This window comes from Sceloporus undulatus, chromosome 1 (assembly GCF_019175285.1).
Source record: "Sceloporus undulatus isolate JIND9_A2432 ecotype Alabama chromosome 1, SceUnd_v1.1, whole genome shotgun sequence".
In the NCBI taxonomy this organism is placed as follows: Eukaryota; Metazoa; Chordata; class Lepidosauria; order Squamata; family Phrynosomatidae; genus Sceloporus; species Sceloporus undulatus.
Window position 1 is genome coordinate 188,847,849 of NC_056522.1, and position 17,410 is coordinate 188,865,258.

The 17,410-nt window shown below is 41.9% G+C and overlaps 1 protein-coding gene across 5 annotated transcripts in view; it reads left to right on the forward strand.

Moving 5' to 3' along the window:
• Positions 1-13,606, forward strand: part of RAPH1 (Ras association (RalGDS/AF-6) and pleckstrin homology domains 1) — a 77,615-nt gene extending 64,009 nt beyond the window's left edge. For all 5 annotated transcript variants that reach the window (XM_042467363.1, XM_042467370.1, XM_042467379.1 and 2 more), the window contains 6 exons: positions 91-234; positions 1,548-1,658; positions 2,112-2,210; positions 4,228-4,348; positions 4,830-4,975; positions 6,224-13,606. In XM_042467363.1, coding sequence (XP_042323297.1) covers positions 91-234; positions 1,548-1,658; positions 2,112-2,210; positions 4,228-4,348; positions 4,830-4,975; positions 6,224-8,182 — 2,580 coding nt within the window. In that variant the 3' untranslated portion in view covers positions 8,183-13,606. The remainder of the gene's footprint in view (positions 1-90; positions 235-1,547; positions 1,659-2,111; positions 2,211-4,227; positions 4,349-4,829; positions 4,976-6,223) is intronic.
• Positions 13,607-17,410: the final 3,804 nt, after the last annotated feature.

Sequence of the window (17,410 nt, forward strand, 5' to 3'; positions counted from 1 at the left end):
TTAAGGGCTAGAGAAGGAGAACATTGATGCTTCAGTATAAATAATGAATTTTAAAAGAAAATTTCTGGTAAATTTTCCTTCTTCTTCTAGGAGTGTTTTTGTGGAAGCTCAGTAACAGTGCCAGAAATTGAAGGAGTGTTGTGGCTAAAAGATGATGGCAAAAAATCTTGGAAGAAGCGTTACTTTCTTCTGAGAGCTTCTGGAATCTATTATGTTCCAAAAGGAAAGGCTAAGGTAAACTTTGGGCATGTCTACATGGGTCAATAACACCAGTCTCATTCTCTCCTTACCGTGACCTGTCTGTGCAACACTGGTCCAAAGCCCCAATTTAAGTATGGACTGTCTTCACAGTTCTACACTAAATCCTCCCTGTCCCTGCCTAAATCAGATTTTTAAAACTCACCTTTTGCTCCAGGTTTTGCAGGAAAATTCAGAGCACACCAGAGCAATTACAGGTGGTAGTCTATACATGCATCCCACTGTGCCACCCAGTGTCACCACTGGCACTAGTTGCTCCCTCTTAGATTGTAATGTGCCCAGCCATTTGTTTGACACTGAGTGCCTTGTTGTGACCTCAGAGGGAGTGACTTGCACCAGCAGGCAGCACAGTGGGACATATGTATAGACAGCCACCCAGCATCACTCCACAGTAAGGAGATAATGGCAGGACTCTGGTGCCAGAAGGTTCCAGGAGCAATATCTTAGTGTGACTATCATGTTTTTAAAGCAAAACTGACTCAGTCAATAATTTGAAATTTTTGTTGAAATTTTATTGCAGTTTACTTTAACTCTATCAAAGTTAATTTGTAGAAATTAATCATCGTCTTCTTGTTTTTAATCACATACTTGGTAAACACATATTTATCAGCAAGGCAATGAAATGGAGATGTTCATAATCAAAACATTAGCTTTCCTTGCTTTCATAATAAGAAAAAGAACTGCCCCCAAAGGGACTCAATGATAGTTTTAGAAAACTAATCTAATCTAGGGAGTGCCCTTTCCTGACCTCAGCCATTACACCAAACAGCACTAGCCCCTCCTCCCTCTACAATCCATAATGAACACAATTCATCCACAATTGTTCCATCATTTCTAGGACCGAAAAAGCCGAAGTAATGTCTTGTCTGACATCAAAAAAGAATAGTGTCAATGCTAAGCAAACATTGTAGATGAAAGTGTTTCATGGGTTCTGCCTTGAAAAAGACCCCAAATTTTCCCCCTCTCTCACTTGTCTGGGAATGACACACAAAGAAGGACTTTTGTTGTCAACTGCAAGGTACAGGTAGGTTTCAATCAAAAGGGTGGTCCTAGTGCTATCAGAGTATATAGCCAAAACAAGGGAGTGTAGATCAAAACCAGCAATTCAATCTGGCTCTTAAGATTTATGGTCACAGATTATCTTATTTGGCTTGAGGTTTCTGTCTGAAACTAGCTTCTTAGAAGTGGACATCAGTGTTCAGCACCAAGAGATAGCCTTGAAAGAGTAATAGTAAAATGCTTGTTCTATCTTTTTTTTTTGTCCTGATCAAATATGTTTCTATTTATAGGTCTCACGAGATCTTGTATGTTTTCTTCAGCTAGACCATGTAAATGTTTACTACGGGCAAGACTATCGGAACAAATATAAAGCCCCGACAGACTATTGTCTAGTACTAAAGGTAATTTCAGTGTACCAATATCAAAAATGAATGGATGCGCAAAGGAAAAGAGCCATGAAAATTGATAATGGAATACAACTTGTATCTGTATTGCCTGTATGGTCCATCTTATTGAATGTAACCATGAATCTCTTTTAGCATTGCATGTTTCAGGTTGTATCAATCATCTTGAATTTGATTAGGAAGTACCCCCTTAAAAGCAGCCTGAGCACAGATGCCTTTTTAAAAAAATGTAAGAGGGAAAGAGGGAAATTCCTAACCATGTTTTGAAGTCGTTTTCCTTCTGTATCTTTGATGTGCCTGTGTGAAGTATATCAACTTTTATTGACATATTAGATCAGAAACGCTTCTGAATATGATTGTTCTGCCTCCCTTGAAAGGCTCTTAAATTTGGAATATTAAAGTTGTTTTTAATCCAGTTGGAACTAAGTAGATAAACTGTTTCTTTTTCAGCACCCCCAAATTCAGAAGAAATCCCAGTATATTAAATATTTGTGTTGTGATGATATAAGAACCCTTCATCAATGGGTAAATGGCATCCGTATTGCTAAGGTATGTCCTTATGTCTTTTCTATTCTTTTCACAAAATTTTGTGATTGGGCATTCCCCCTGAATCAGAAGTTTTTATAAATTTTATCTATCATAAGAGAAGGAAAGTGTAAACAGTGATGGCAGCAAGGCTTACTTGAAGTCATCCTTTCAAATACAGACCAAGGGAATACCAGTACTTCCATATATCAATGACCAAGCAAATGTCCAGTTATAAAATCAATTAAAACAATAGTTTATGGTTTTGGTCCTACCCATGCCAAGTGCTTAAAGAAAATGCTGTAAATTAAAGCAAGGAACTACTGAGAGCCAGAAAAGTAGTGAGAAAAGTGCAGAAGACAAGCAGATTTTTATGACTGAGCAGACAGATTTAGTGCTGAGTGGTTCAACCGTGTCAACAATGAACCCCATTCCTCTACCCTAAACTTCTCCAGTCTGGGTGGAACATATGTATGCCTTTGCAAATGGTGACTTACATAACCTGAAACAATGGTGAAGAATATCCATTGAAACAGATTCTGTTAATTTATGTCATGGGACATACTCGCGGCATCCAATATATGCATATTGAAAGCTACCGGTCTTACTTTAAAATGAGTAATTTTTGGCTGCAAAGAATATGGCAAGTTTATCATATGTACGTAACTTCAGTACCATTGAATCACATGGGTGGAAACAATTGGGTTCATTGGCTCTTTTGCTACCCAGAATAGGTCCCAGTAGCTTGTGGAGTGCCATGCGACTGTCATATCTCTTACTTCATTTTAGATTGTCCCATCATAGGGTTTTCATGGTAAAAGACCTTCAAAAGGAGGCTTTTCCATGCTTCCTTCTGCACAGTACTAACAAGTGTTAGCTATGGTGATCCTGCTGTTGTCTCTGATAGATCCTCCGCCAGTATCACCACCACCCCACAGCTGCTTCCCAATAGCTGTTTGGCATCTTTAGTCTGGCTCCTCAGCAAAAGCCTGTCTGACATGGAAGGCCCTGCCAGTAACATAGCCTCATGCCTCACAGGAACACACACTCCCACCACTGCGGAAAATAGTGGGTGCAGCAACATATCTCACATTATGTGGCTCCCATCTTCCTGGATGGTATTTAGAGGGCTAGGCTGCAGGGCCTGTAGAAGAAGAGGAAGGGAAGAGAAAGATGGGTGCTTATGTGGTCTTCTGCTTGAATGCGATCTTTTTTGCTTGCTTTTAATAGCTTTTATTTTTTTGATAGTTTAATTACATTTTAAACATGGGTATATTGTGAATTTTTAGCTAAGTTTGCTTTAATTGTTGTAAGCCACCTTGAGTCCTGAGCTGGGAAAATGGTGGAATATTAACAACAACATTGTCACATATTAAGAAATAAGGAAGGATTTTTGTTGATTTGAAATTCTTTATACCATTGTCTTATGATTGTAAGATTTTGTATGATATATTTTGAATAAATTTTATTTTAAAAAAAGAAAGAAATTCCAGATTTTTACATTTAAAAGTGTCATATTCCTACTTTGTAATATTAGTCAGCTAACCAATAACAGTGTCCCTCTTTCTAATTTACATGCCAGAAATCTTTATTTGTGGGCATATGTAGGCTTCTATTTTATCATCGTAGTCAATATTGAAGCACTGTCGTTGCTTGTGTTCTGCACAAGCAACAAAGATTAAAGAAGAGTATCTGGAAATTTGTCACCCACAGTGTTAAAAGAAAGGCTGTCTAGAAACAGCACGTTACAAGAAGGTGTCCATTTTAACCCTGTAGCCCTTGTGGTGTATCTGCCAAATAGTTACTGCTGTTAGTCCACAAGGCAAGCATCTGTTTTAACTTTACAGATAGCTCAATAATGACTTGGAAAATCAAGACTCCAATTTTTACATTACATTTCCACCAGTTATTCTTTGCAATCCAAGGTTTGTCAGGTTTGTTGTTCTAAAATTAAAGGTTATTTAGGAGGGTGTGAGTTGGATGATGCAAGAGGGAAATACGAACTCTAAAAGTATTGACACTGCCTGATTTTTTTATTCAGTATGGAAAGCAACTGTATGTAAACTATCAAGAAGCTCTGAAGAGGACAGAATCGGCATATGACTGGACATCCCTGTCCAGCTCTAGTATTAAGTCAGGATCCAGCTCATCTAGCTTGCCAGGTGAGTCCCAATAAGCCTTAAAATACACAGTGGTATGTCTAAATGCAATGTTTTAAAGCTTTGATTCAGTTTCTTGTAACAAAATATGCATTTTCATCTGTCCATCTCCTTTGGAAACCTGAAAATGATATTTACAGTCTAAATTCAGAAATGAAATAAACTGGTTGTCAGACAGAAAAGAAGTGGGTTAAAGAGAGATTACACTTAGAGCTTGTTTAGGTAAAGACATGTGTAACCATCAAGGTAAGACAGGTTTATTCTTTAATGAAGTGTGTCTTTTCTCACCTTGTTAAGACCGCAGTTTTGAACATTATCAGAGAATTGCTAGACTGTACTACTGTTGCTTATTTACTCCACAGCCACAGAAGGATGTGGAGGTGATCCTTCAGAATTAAAATATCAATTAATTTTTGTCAGTTCCTTTTTGAACAAAGATGCCAAACATGTATTTAGGTTTGTTATTTTGCACTTCTTTCAACAGAATCTCAATCCAATCACTCTAATCAATCAGACAGCGGACTTTCAGACACCCAAACAGGACATGTCCGTTCCCAAAGTATTGTTAGTTCAATCTTTTCAGAGGCCTGGAAACGTGGTACTCAGTTGGAAGAGTCTGGTAGGATAAGTGTAAGTATAAGCAGTTGGCATTACGTGATGGTTTTTGCAGGATGTTCGTTTTTGCTATTGTAAAATTCGGCCTTGCTTGCAAATCTTGATTCTTGCAAACAAGAAAGCCAGAGTTCTCCCTTGCAAGACTAAGTGTGAAACGATAAAAGTTTCATACATTCTGAGAATGTGCCGTTGCAGAAACAGTGGCTTCCTGTCACCCCCTTGGTTACCTTGTCACTTGCTCCCTTGTGGTTCATGCTGTGTTTTGTTCTTGTTTTTCCTGTTGCCTCAGTCTCGTGTGGCAAACGCAAAACCTGGATCAGCTGAGAGCTCCACTGCAGTGATGGCTTAAGCAGGGCTAGAGTTAAGGTCAGGGCCTTGTTCGACCTATTAACCTGGGTGAATGGTGCAACCAAAATCAAGCAGACTAACTCCCCCCCCCCCCCGAGACCTAATCTTTAAACACGATGGTTAGTGCACAAGTGTCTGAGTCTCTAATTGCCTAATTTAACAGTGTTATGCATCCCCACGTTTATTATTAATCTGTTCTAGTTCTCCTTTAGCATAGGTTACTGGAAAATTCTTCCCAGAGTGGAAAAAAATTAAAACAGTGCTGTGGTTTGCTGAATTTCAGATGCTTGCTCTCTGCAGTAGTATGCGTAATCTGAATCAGAGCTACAAAGAACTGCATAAGGAGGGCAAGGCATTCATAAAACATAGAATTGTCTCATTTTGTGTTCCAAGATTATATGTTAATATGATGTTACAAATTAAATTACCTTAGTATCTTGACCAAGACTTACCAGTATTTTGTGTTCTGTTTGACCTCTTGCTGTTCCCCATGAACAGTATCATGCATGCCATGACTGCCTTTCCAGCACAATGATACAAAAGTCATGAGAGTTTTCACCTATACTTTTCCTCTGTACTGATCATCTTTATTTATGTGTTCCACTGATGATACATTAGTTCTTATTTTTCTTTTCTTCTACAGTTGAGAAGGATTAAAGTTTTAAAAGCTAAGGGGCAAACTCTGTTATATCAAGTCCTCTGTGGCAGAATTATGACTATGCAGAAATTGTTACACATGGTTTTTCAGCCTACCACATAGCCACACTTATCCATGAGTTGTATGACACTTTTTATTCAATATTTAATACGGCACTATAACTATGCATGTTCAGACAAGCTTTCCATAAATAATAATAATTAATATATTTTGCCATAAATATATTTTTGAATATATTTTTCTCTTCCTTCTTCCAGGCTAGAATGGACTCGATGAACCGACCCTTTATTTCACTTGCCCCACCTTTGTCCCCACAGGCTAAAACAGCTGCCCCATATACAACATCCCAGCCATCCCCACCCCTTCCACCCCCTCCACCTCCACCACCCCCTCCGCCTCCGCCTCCACCACCCCCTCCGCCCCCTCTCCCTAGCCAGTCTGTGTCATCTGGAGGTGGGTCAGCAACCGTGTTTGTGAAGTACAGCACTATTACAAGATTACAAAATGCTGCTCAACATGGTGGTCTTCTCTACAAACCTCCCCTTATGATGCAGCAAGTGACACCACTCCCACCACCAGGAAAACCTCAGAACCTCATACCTCCCAATGGAGTGGTCCCTCCACCCCCACCCCCACCCCCACCCCCTACTCCAGGGTCAGCCATGGCACAGCTCATGAAGCCATTGCCCTCCAACCCATCAGTACCACAGTTCACACCACTACCCCCTCCAGCCCCACCTCTCAAAATCCACCAGGTTCATCATAGTGTTCACCAGCCTGCTGCTTCACCGCCACTACCACCACCTCCACCCCCAATGCCTGCACCCCCACCTCCACAGGCTCCTCCCAAGCCTGCCATGTCTCTGCCTACCCAAAACAGCACAAAAGCTGCCTCTCCTATAGTGACTCATCCCACACCTCCAGCTCCTGCTCCTTCAGCAGTAAAGAAGCAGCCAAGTTTCACCACACCCCCGGCGCCATTGTCTCCTGTTCCTCTAGGCCCTACTCCACCACCCACTTTGCCCAAGCAGCAGAACTACTCCAGTAAGCTTCCTCCTTCTCCACAATCCCCCGTGCCATCAGTTGTGAAGCAAATAGCCAGTCAGTTTCCTCCTCCTCCCTTGCCAGTCTCAGAGCCCCAGCCTTTAAAGCCAGCCCCTCTGAGTGTGCCACCACCATCTCCTCCAGCAGTGAAAGCCAAACCAAAATGGCAGCCCACTTCTGCCCCTTCTCCTGACTTTCCTCCTCCTCCCCCTGAAAGTACCCTGGTGTTTCCACCTCCACCTTCTCCTTCTCCACTAGTAGTATCTCCCACCCCAGATAAGACAGCAGGTTCTCCTGTCAAAAAAGCTGGTAAGACATCCAGTCCTGGTGGAAAGAAACCACCCCCTACTCCTCAGCGCAATTCCAGCATAAAGTCTAACAGCTCGGCAGAGTACCATGAATCTAAGAGACCTTCTGTGGACAGCCTGGTTAGCAAATTTGCACATCCACCAGAGCCTTCAGGGTCTCCTGCCAAGGAGTCTTCAACTCCTCCTGCAGCGCCTCCAAAGCCAGGAAAGCTCAGTCTGCCTATAGCACTTCAGCAAGCAGGGATTTCAGCAAAAGCACCTGCCGTAGGAGGACCTGGGAAAGGTGCTGTAGAAGAGTTTCCTTCGCCTCCATCAGATTCAGACTTTCCCCCACCTCCTCCTGAAATAGATCTTCCTTTACCACCCATAGAGATTCCAGCTGTATTTTCAGGCAGTACCTCTCCAAAAGTTGCTGTTGTCAATCCCCAGCCTCAGCCCTGGTCTAAATCCTCTGCGAAAAAAGCTCCCCCACCAACCCGTCCCAAACGTAACGACAGCACCCGACTCACACAGGCAGAGATGGCAGAATCACAGGTGACTGCAGCCGCCCCACAAGTGCCCACCTCACCCAAGTCCGGCCTTAGTGTTCAGCCTGGCTTCCTGGCTGACCTGAACAGGACTCTGCAGCGCAAATCCATCACCCGCCACGGCTCCCTCTCTTCTGCCCGGATATCGAGAACAGAGCCGACGGCGACTATGGATGACATGGCTTTGCCCCCACCCCCGCCTGAACTTCTCACAGATAAGCAGAAGACCAGCAATTTTGGAGGTAGTCATATATCAGGCTATGCAACTTTACGGAGGGGCCCACCTCCAGCACCTCCAAAGAGAGATCAAAACACTAAACTGTCAAGAGACTGGTGATAAGACAGTGTGATACACGTTGGCTTCTGGCAGACGCTACAATCAACAGGTCTGACATACTTGCATTGCGACTCCTAATATCCACAGTCACATATAAAAAGTGCTGTTCATGGTAGCTATGATGACAACATTTACTTCCAGAATCAATTCAAAAAGGGTTTACTGTCTGTATTTGGTCTATCCAGATGAGGGGTAGGCTGAAATGTTTTGGTTTTAAAATCCTTCGTATGGATTGGACCAAACTCTTTAACACTTCTTTTTTCCTTCAGTTTAGGAAAACAACTGTTGTCTGTCAGCGTGAGACATGTTGGTGCATGTATTATAAATGTAGGTATATAATATATTGTGAAATATTTTGTTGCAGTTATAGGGGATAACCAGAATGCTTTTGTACATCTGTATTTATTGTTTCAGTCAACTGATAGATATATATATATTACGAGAACTTGGATTGTGTATCTTAACTAGAAAAAACCTTTACCTTTGAAAAATGAAGATATTAGGGGGCACTTTAAATTGGCAAAGACCTTTATTGGCAGTTGCTGACGGGTATACAATGCTGACAGATTATGCCAGTCTCTGTACATTGTCAACTGATTGAAAAATACATACACAATCTACCAAAACATTCTGGTTTGTAATACTACTGAGATTTAGGTCCGTAAATAGAAAAAAAAATGCTGTACAGTGGTGCTGCAGTGGAATATATTTGGACAATAGAAAAGGGTTAAGAAGAGAGCGAATGGAATTAAAATACCTAACAATTGACTTGTTCTTTATTAATCCTGTGCACACTTGGGCCCTATTGAACACAGGTCTTTCCTCTGCATAAAAGCATAGGAATTGGCTGTACAACTGCAATCTAGTCATGCTTATAGGGAGTAACTTTTAATGCACTCAGTGGGGTCTACTTTGGCAGGATCATATAAAAGAAATACCCATTATTCTTGGCTGTTTTTTATTTTTAATTCTTTTTATGTACTTGTGGGTGTCTTTTGCATTTAAATGGAAATGGTGTATCTGCCAGCTCCAATTGAAAGCATTCTGGATGTGCTGATGGCATATCTGACAGCAGATTCTGTTAAGTTAGGTTGACAGTTGGCATTCCTCAGATTGCCAGTGTGCCAGCTTACATATGGCCATTGCACATGCATCTTTTCAAGTTAAGGTTTAATCTAAGTGTACATGCAACTACCACCCTGATTTCTTCAGCTGCTTACAGAAAGGGGAGCATTTATTAAGCATTCAACAGTTAAACAGCTGGAAGGTGGCAGAGGAAAGAAGGCAAAGCAGAGAGGGGAGAAATTGCTTTATTGACCCAGGAAACATCTGGGGGGGAAGGCACTAGAAATAATGATGCATTTCTCATACACCAGGTACTGGTAAAAATTCAGTGTGAAAGCTAGACAGTAGGGGATGCCTTAGCTTCTGCCATTTCTGATTGGTTGGGTTTCAGTGTAAAACAGTGCTTCATACTAAGGGCCTGTGGTATAAGAGGAATGCTAACTTTGGAAGTGTATTTTTACCATGTATTTTCCTTAGATGAAGAATTCCTAGATCTAAAACACTAAGTACTGTATACGCAGTGCAATACAATACACAGGTGGTAAAATTCTGCATATTGACTACTGTGAGACATTTATCGTAAACTGCATATTGTTTATGCTGTGAAGGTGTATCTGTCTGTCAGGGAGGAAGGACATTCTGTTTGTTCTGTACTTTAAACATTGATTAGTTGAAAGAGAATTGTGTCCAAACTGGAGTGGTGAGTATTGCAGTTAGCGCAGTTTATCCGCACATTTTGAAGTATTAAGATAGCAGGAGTTATTTATTGGGCTTAGTCATTCCGACAAACTGTCCACCCTGACCCATTTGTATTTATGAAGAAAAAGGTTTTCCAACAGGAAACATTTTGCCCTAGCAAAAAAGAAAATTCAGACATACCTGCCTTGGTACAACTTGGACCGGAAGAGTTTTAAAAGCAGGAAAGGCTTGGTGCTGTGTCATCTGATGCTGATCTCCTTCCCCAAATGTGCCCTGGGCTTAAATTATCCTATTGTGGAATAGTTTACTTGAGCAATAAGAATATACCATTGTGTGCATTTTTAAAGCACTGCTGTTGGAAGGCACTTTTTTTGTATCTTTTGAAGTGTTCAGAGTTTTGTTTCTTCTATTTTTGTGCTTATAAAGTGTCCTTAACCATTTGCATTACTGCATTTTAGCATGTTTGACGTTATCTTGCTAATGCCTTACAACAAGAATACGGTTGTTTTCCATTGGTAATGCATTGGTGCTCTGACTTTGTTCCTACTGCTGCTTGGACCACATGCTGGACCCAAGAATGAAGATATCATTGGGGCAATGTGAAGAAGAGGCCAGATAGCAGCCTTGCAAGCCAGGTGCACAGGCCAGGGAGGGAGAAGCGTGTAGGACAGCTCTGGAACAACTACACCAGTCTGTTAGCTTCCTTATTTTGTATGTTGTTGGTTATTTTGAACAGGTGTTTTTGGGCAACTTTAGTTCCCCCATGTTGGCAAAACTGACCAATATTTGCATGGGATAAAATATCACTTGCAATGATTTAACCGGTGTGGAACATAAGTATCTGTGGCCCAGTTGTGGTTGCAAGGCGATGTTTCTCTGACATGGAATTTGCCTCATGAAGCAAAAAGCAACCGCTGGGTCAGGAAGGCATCTTCTTAATCAATAAGATGTCTTCTGAGGCATTTTAATGTGTGACTTCCCAGACTTTTTCCTGGTCCTCCAAACTTTCCAGGTGAGTTTATGCGTTAATATTTATCTATTTATTTTACCCATACACCCTGGTACTGATTGATCCTTTATCATTTTTGTCATTGTCTTTTCTACTAACCTTATTTCAAAAACTACAAATGGCCTGTAATGTACGTGAGGAGCATTCAACCACAGTAGGGCAATTCACTCACACACAAATCGCCATCTTTTCAAATCATGAGCAGAATAGAATTGTTGTATTTCTTATAGATTGGTTGCCTTTGCACCTAAAGATGTTTCCTGACAATAGCATAGTGATTACTGTCATTTCTTTCACAATGCCTCTATTTCCTATTCTGTAAAACTATTTATGTATTCATACTCATTCCTAACTGAGTTTTCAATGCCTTGTGGCTGCAGTTTCATTGCAAATCTCCTTGAATGTTGTGATCTGTTCCTGGAAATGAGGCATACTTTTTAAAAAACCTCTCACCTCAAAATTAAAAATATTTAATTAGCATTGAATGAGTTAAATGTAAATGAGTCCTGAAAACTAGACTTCACACTTGTTCTGAGTAACAGCTGAATTCATACCCACCTTAACTTCAGTAACCTGAAATGTAAATGTTACCTCTATTTTTCCACTTCTATAATAATTTCATTAATTGATATACTGGCTAACCAACCTCACATCCAAGTAATTTTTTGTATCGTTGCAAAAAGGGCACTACACATTTCTGCCAAACGTTTTGTTTTCTATATTTAAAATAATAAATTGGGTTTCATTTTGGGGGGGGGGGGAAAGAAAACATAGTTACAAGCTAGAGTATCATGGTTCGGTTTAAACTCAAACGTTTGGTTGCGTCCCCGCATTTTGAAGGTGCGTATATTCAAAATGTTGTTTTCCACACTGCGATCATTCTAGCTTGTTAATAACAGAGGTGTAAAACAGATGGAGTCTGTAGACTTGTGGAGTCTACATGGTTAGTTGCTTTTGTAAAATAATGAAAAGCGGATCATTTAAAAGTTTTCCTTCCCTCAAAGTTGAAAACGGTTATAGCACATGACCAAATGACACCTTATATTTAAGCAGGGAATTGGCAAAGAGTCAAGCAGGCAATTGTTGAACAGCAGGGAATAGGGGAATTAGGATCAACCCCCAACTGCTTTCATCCCTTGTGCCTGCTATTTAACCACAGTGCATTTGCTTTCCGTGATTACTTCCTAATCTGTCATTTCTCCATTTGGATATACAGAAACAAAACTTTCATTGAAAGCTCATTCCATTTAAGATGCAAAGCAGGCATCAGAAACTACCTAACGTAAGTGGGCTGCACATCCCTTTATTACTCACAATTTCTGTCAGCTTTGTCTATTTTCTCAAAATTCCCCTGTGCCCTCTGAGAAGGCCTACTGCCGTTTCTTAATAAATAAATAAATCTCCTTACTCCCTAAGCCTAAAACAAGGAATGTGGACCCTCACACTTGTAGGGAGTGTGAAGGCATGTTAATTTTTCTGAAAAATCCAAAAACTTTGGGAATCAAATGGAAGGCATTGGGGGGGGGGCACATGCGGCCCACAGGCTGCATTTCTCCATCCATTATAAGGAGCTTATTAATCTAATTGCCGTTCCAAGCACTGTTGAGTATTTAAAATACTTACGTAATGCATACTAAAGACTTCTAGTTATGAATTTCATTTAAGAGATTCATTTGAGGCCTGATTCTTTGATGGGAATGGTTCACCCCTTCATCAGGCTAGTTGCTGCTATGATCCTCCCACCCGCCTACCGATGGGGTAAAAAAAACCTATCTTCCTGACACTCAAAGCCCACTCATATAGAGTAACCTGTGTCAGTACAGCAGGAGGCTACAAGTGCGTATGGAGCAGGTACTTCACACTGCCAAAACCCAGTTTTGAATCCCTTTCTTGTGCGATCTTCTCACTGCCACACAAGCCCCTTCTGAGGGAAGTTAAGGATTCCCATGAACAGCCTTCGGCAGCTGCCACAGACCACCTGCCTCATATGCTACTTGCCTTACACACTGGTGATGGGGCTACTTCTTATTGTTGCTTTTAGAATGAGTGGGTGAATACTGCAGCATTTCTGTAGTAAAAAGCTGATGTCAGACACACTATGTGCACAGCTGACCTTGGCTTTGCTCTTTGGGGGGCTCTACATACATATCCTCTCAACAATGAATAAGGCAGCCCCAAAGTAGTTTGGACTCCCTTGGTCTACCAAAGAAAAACAAGACAGCTGTAGTACTTTTCTTACAATGCTTATTTGCAGCCTGGCTACAAGCACAGGCCACACTACAAAAACAGGGAGAACAGCTTTGAGTAGTTTGTGTGTTGCCTTTGTTTGAATGTGGAAGGTCTCCTGTAAAATTATCTATTACTCACTTTGTGCTGTAGCTTATTATGCTACCCACTATGTACTTTACCTTCAGAAAATGGATAGAGTCATTTGTCTGCTTTTTCCTGCTTTACCTATTTTGTAATTGTAAATCTTTAGGATTGTAAATTGTGGGAAAGAACATTAGCTTTGTTTCGCAGCCATTGGTAGAATCAATGGTGGTGATCCTTGTAATTGATACACATGTACGACACCCATGTGTCAGCAATGATCTTTGTCTGTGCAGCAGATTTGTGCTAAAGTGCTGTAAATACATTCATGTTTACTGCTTTCCAGGAAAAAAAATTGCACATTATCTTTGAATGGGACTGCCTTCCCCATCTCCTTTCCCTTTATGAAAGAAAGCAACGCGCATTGCAAGTGATGATAACTTATGGTTGAGAAGAGGTTTGTTCTATATAAATATTCTATAAATATGTATAAATATACTTTTTTAAAGCATGGGAGAATACAAAACGCATTCATGACAAAGTACTCAGAAATCATTATACAATGGAATATGCACAAGTTAATAAAGATATAGTTACATTTATCTGTGGTACTGTGGTGTAAACTGCCAGAATGCACTTGGCAAAAATATGCTCTTCTATCTAGGATTTTTGTTTGCACTTTGATGTTTATCCCAAAATCCAGCAGCGTATTTCCATATTGAACACTAATCACCAGCAGCACCTTTTTACCCACAATAGCACAAGAAACCTAGAGATTGGCACTAGGGGGTTCCTCTGCCATTTTAAGAATGCACAGGTGGCTGCAAATTCTGATCTCTCTTCAGACATAGCCATTCTTTGAACAAACAAATTACTCTCTTCTTAGAAGAGTACATTTATTATTGTTGTGTGCCTTCCAAGTTATTTCCAACTTATGGCAACCCTATCATGGGCTTTTCTTGGCAATATTTGTTCAGAGATTTGCCATTGCTTTCCCCTGAGGTTGAGAGAGTGTGACTTTCCCAAGGTCACCCAGTGGGTTTTCATAGCTAAACTGAGGATCAAACCCTGGTTTCCAGAGTTGTAGTCCAACTACTATGGCACGCTGGTTCTTTAGCTTTGGCAAAGTTACTCCAGGCTGCTGTGGCACCATCACAGGAAGGTTTCTCATCCACACAGCAAGCTAAATAATGATTGGTGGCTTAGGCTCAATTGACTGTCATCAATAAAGATACTAATGGAAGGAAACCTGGAAATAGGAGGAAGGCTTTATTCGGGTGGACAAAAGAATGTTCATTTAGATGATACATTGAATATAAATCTTTGGTGGACTTTCATAAGTCTATCAACTTGTGTTCTCAATATATAATGGGAGATTCCACATGATAATTGTCAGCCTTTTCCCTATTATTTCAAATTATAAAAATTTGAGAAACTCAGTTGTCTCACCAGTTGGTTCTTGGAAGTTTCCATAAGCTCCATGTAGATAAGTAACAAGAAGTTGCCTTTCAGCAGGTCAAATTCCCCACCAGGCCCAGTATTGTTTCTTCATTGTTGTCTCTGGACAGACTGAAAAAATATTTACTGCACTTGAACTGAAGTATTTACAGGTATGTAGTAGGTTGTTTAAATAAAAGTCTTTTACTTGTATTCCCCCCCACCAAAAAAAAAAAAACCTAGCTTGCTTGTGTATTCCCATTATGAATACCAAAATGTGTGAGGAAGACAGGATTACTAAATTACTTCAACTATTTTACTGAGTATTTTTCCTCCCGGTACACACACCGCTGGGTTGCTTTTGTTTTAACTGTGTCAGCATATACCAAATTACACTGAAACAGCTGACACTCAACACCAGCCTCCTCAGTAATTCATCTCTGATAAAAGGATAACGGAACTAGCTTATTTTTTTTTTAGTGCATCCTATGTTTGTTTGGTAATCCATAAAGACAACAAGAAATTCCCCATTCTTCTTTGTGGTCTCTGCAAAGCACACAAATGGGTTATTCTGTGCCTGCACAGCATTTCCAGATCCTACTGGAATTGCTAGGGAAGACTTTTTGGTGGTATCTCCGCCCACCCTCTGTATAGGCAGGAGGTCTTCCCGCCCTTTCTCAGTTCATTTTGTCCGCCGCGTGAACAGCTTAGGAACCTCACTCAGGAATTGCTCCTTCCTTAGCTTTCGCTTTTGTCTATTGCGTTTGCTCTGACTTCGTTTTGCCTTTGACTACTCTTTTGGATTGTGATTTGGACTTGGTTTTGGACTCTGACTAATGGTAACAACTCGGACTCCTTGACCATTCTCTCTCTTTGTCCCTTGGCTTTCTTGAAAATGTCTGCACACTCTTTTAAGAAGTGCTCTGATTATGGGACCAACATCCCGGCACTCGATGGACCCTCTCTGTGCCTCCTCTGCCCACTTCCTGCCCTCACTGCATGGCCTTTACTCCACAGGCCAGAAAGAACAGGGAGATGTGCCTGAGATCCATGCTCCATGCGCAAATTTTGAGGCCTCCCTCCTCTAGAGCTTCTGCCAAGGCCACTGCCGCTAAGGGCAAGCTCTCATCTCTGGCTTCTAGAGTCCCTGCCAAGGCTACTGCTGCCGAGGGCACTACCCCCTTGTCTCTTCCAAGGGTCCATGCCAAAGTTACTGCAGCTGAGGGCAAACCCCATACGGATGTCTCTGGGTCCCAAAACCCCGACAAACCGAGGTCCACGGATCAGGATGTGGTTGGCCACCCATTCTCATCAAAGAGGCGTAAGTCTTCTGAATCATCCAAGTCCAAGGACTCATTCCATCATCCCACAAAAAAGCCTCATCTTTCTGCGGGCGCTGACACCGATCATCAGTCCCACACCAGTATGCCACCCCAGCCAGCCGATACCGACCTGGCTTTGGTACCATGTGCATAAGCAGCACCTCTGACCCAGACGTCTCCTGGGCTCAACTTCGGAGGTCGTTGGCTTCGAGGATGAAGAAGACTACGACACATCCTCTGTCATTGCTGAACCCCCTAGATGGGATGTCATCTTTGATGAAGCTACGGACTCTTACTTCCTGCCTCTTGATCCGTCTGAAGTGTGTGGCGGCCGGTTCATCTCAACCTTCCAACCGGCCGAATCCTCCTTGCCTCCAAGGTCAGCTGCTGGATCCATTCTTCAGTTGAGCCTCGCCTCCGTCTCCCAAGAGGAACTAGCCCTTCTCATGCAGTCGACCTCTGCTGTCTCCTTGCAAGTCTGCCCTTCGTTGCCCGTACCGATAGCCTCTCAGGCCCTCTTGGCCCAGACCAGGACAAGATCACTCTCCGCTGATTTCACAGATCACTCTGTCTAGGATTATGCCTGGCCTCTCCAACCACGCTCTCTGGCTCTTCTCGAGACTCCCTCCTTCTCGGACGACACCTTCTCCTCCTCAGAACAGATTATTCGGATGGGCAAAGCTTTGAACATTGAGGTCCTCCATGCAGACTCTCAAGCTCTCAACCCTATTGATGAAAGGGTTCGCAACAAACTTCCAACTCCGACCTCTATTGCATTCCTGCCTTCCATGTCCAGAATTGCAAAGAGTTTTTGGCCCACTTTATCTATGGCACAGCCTTCCACCAGGAAATTGGAAATCTCTAACGTATTTCACCCTCGGAAGAGATCTGGCTGTTTGAACACCCTTGCCCTAACTTGGCAATCATGGAAGCCTCCCAGGTCCGCTTGACCCCAAAGATGGCTCTGAACCCCAATGACAAAGAGGGTCTGCAGTCTTGGACCTCAAAATCCAAAATTATTCGGCATGCATGGGTGCCTACCAACAGCAACTTTGGGAAAAAGCTCTTCCTCTTTACAAAGACCTCCCTGAGGACAAGAGACGGACGGCCATGGCCATCCTGCAGAGGGGTCCACGCATTGGGCTCGCATCAAATTTCAGCAGCCCAACACTCTGCTAATTTGCATCCTGGCAGCTTTCGGGCTCCTTGGCCCTCCAACACCATGCCTGAGTCAGGTCTTCGGATCTCACGCCTCAGGCCAAGCAGGCTATTGAAGAGCTCCCCTTCGACATCATGGGACTCTTCCATAAGGACACTGATGAAAAACTTGATTTCAAAAACAAAATGAACAAGATGGCCTGTAAATACAGTATGTCTTCTTCCTCT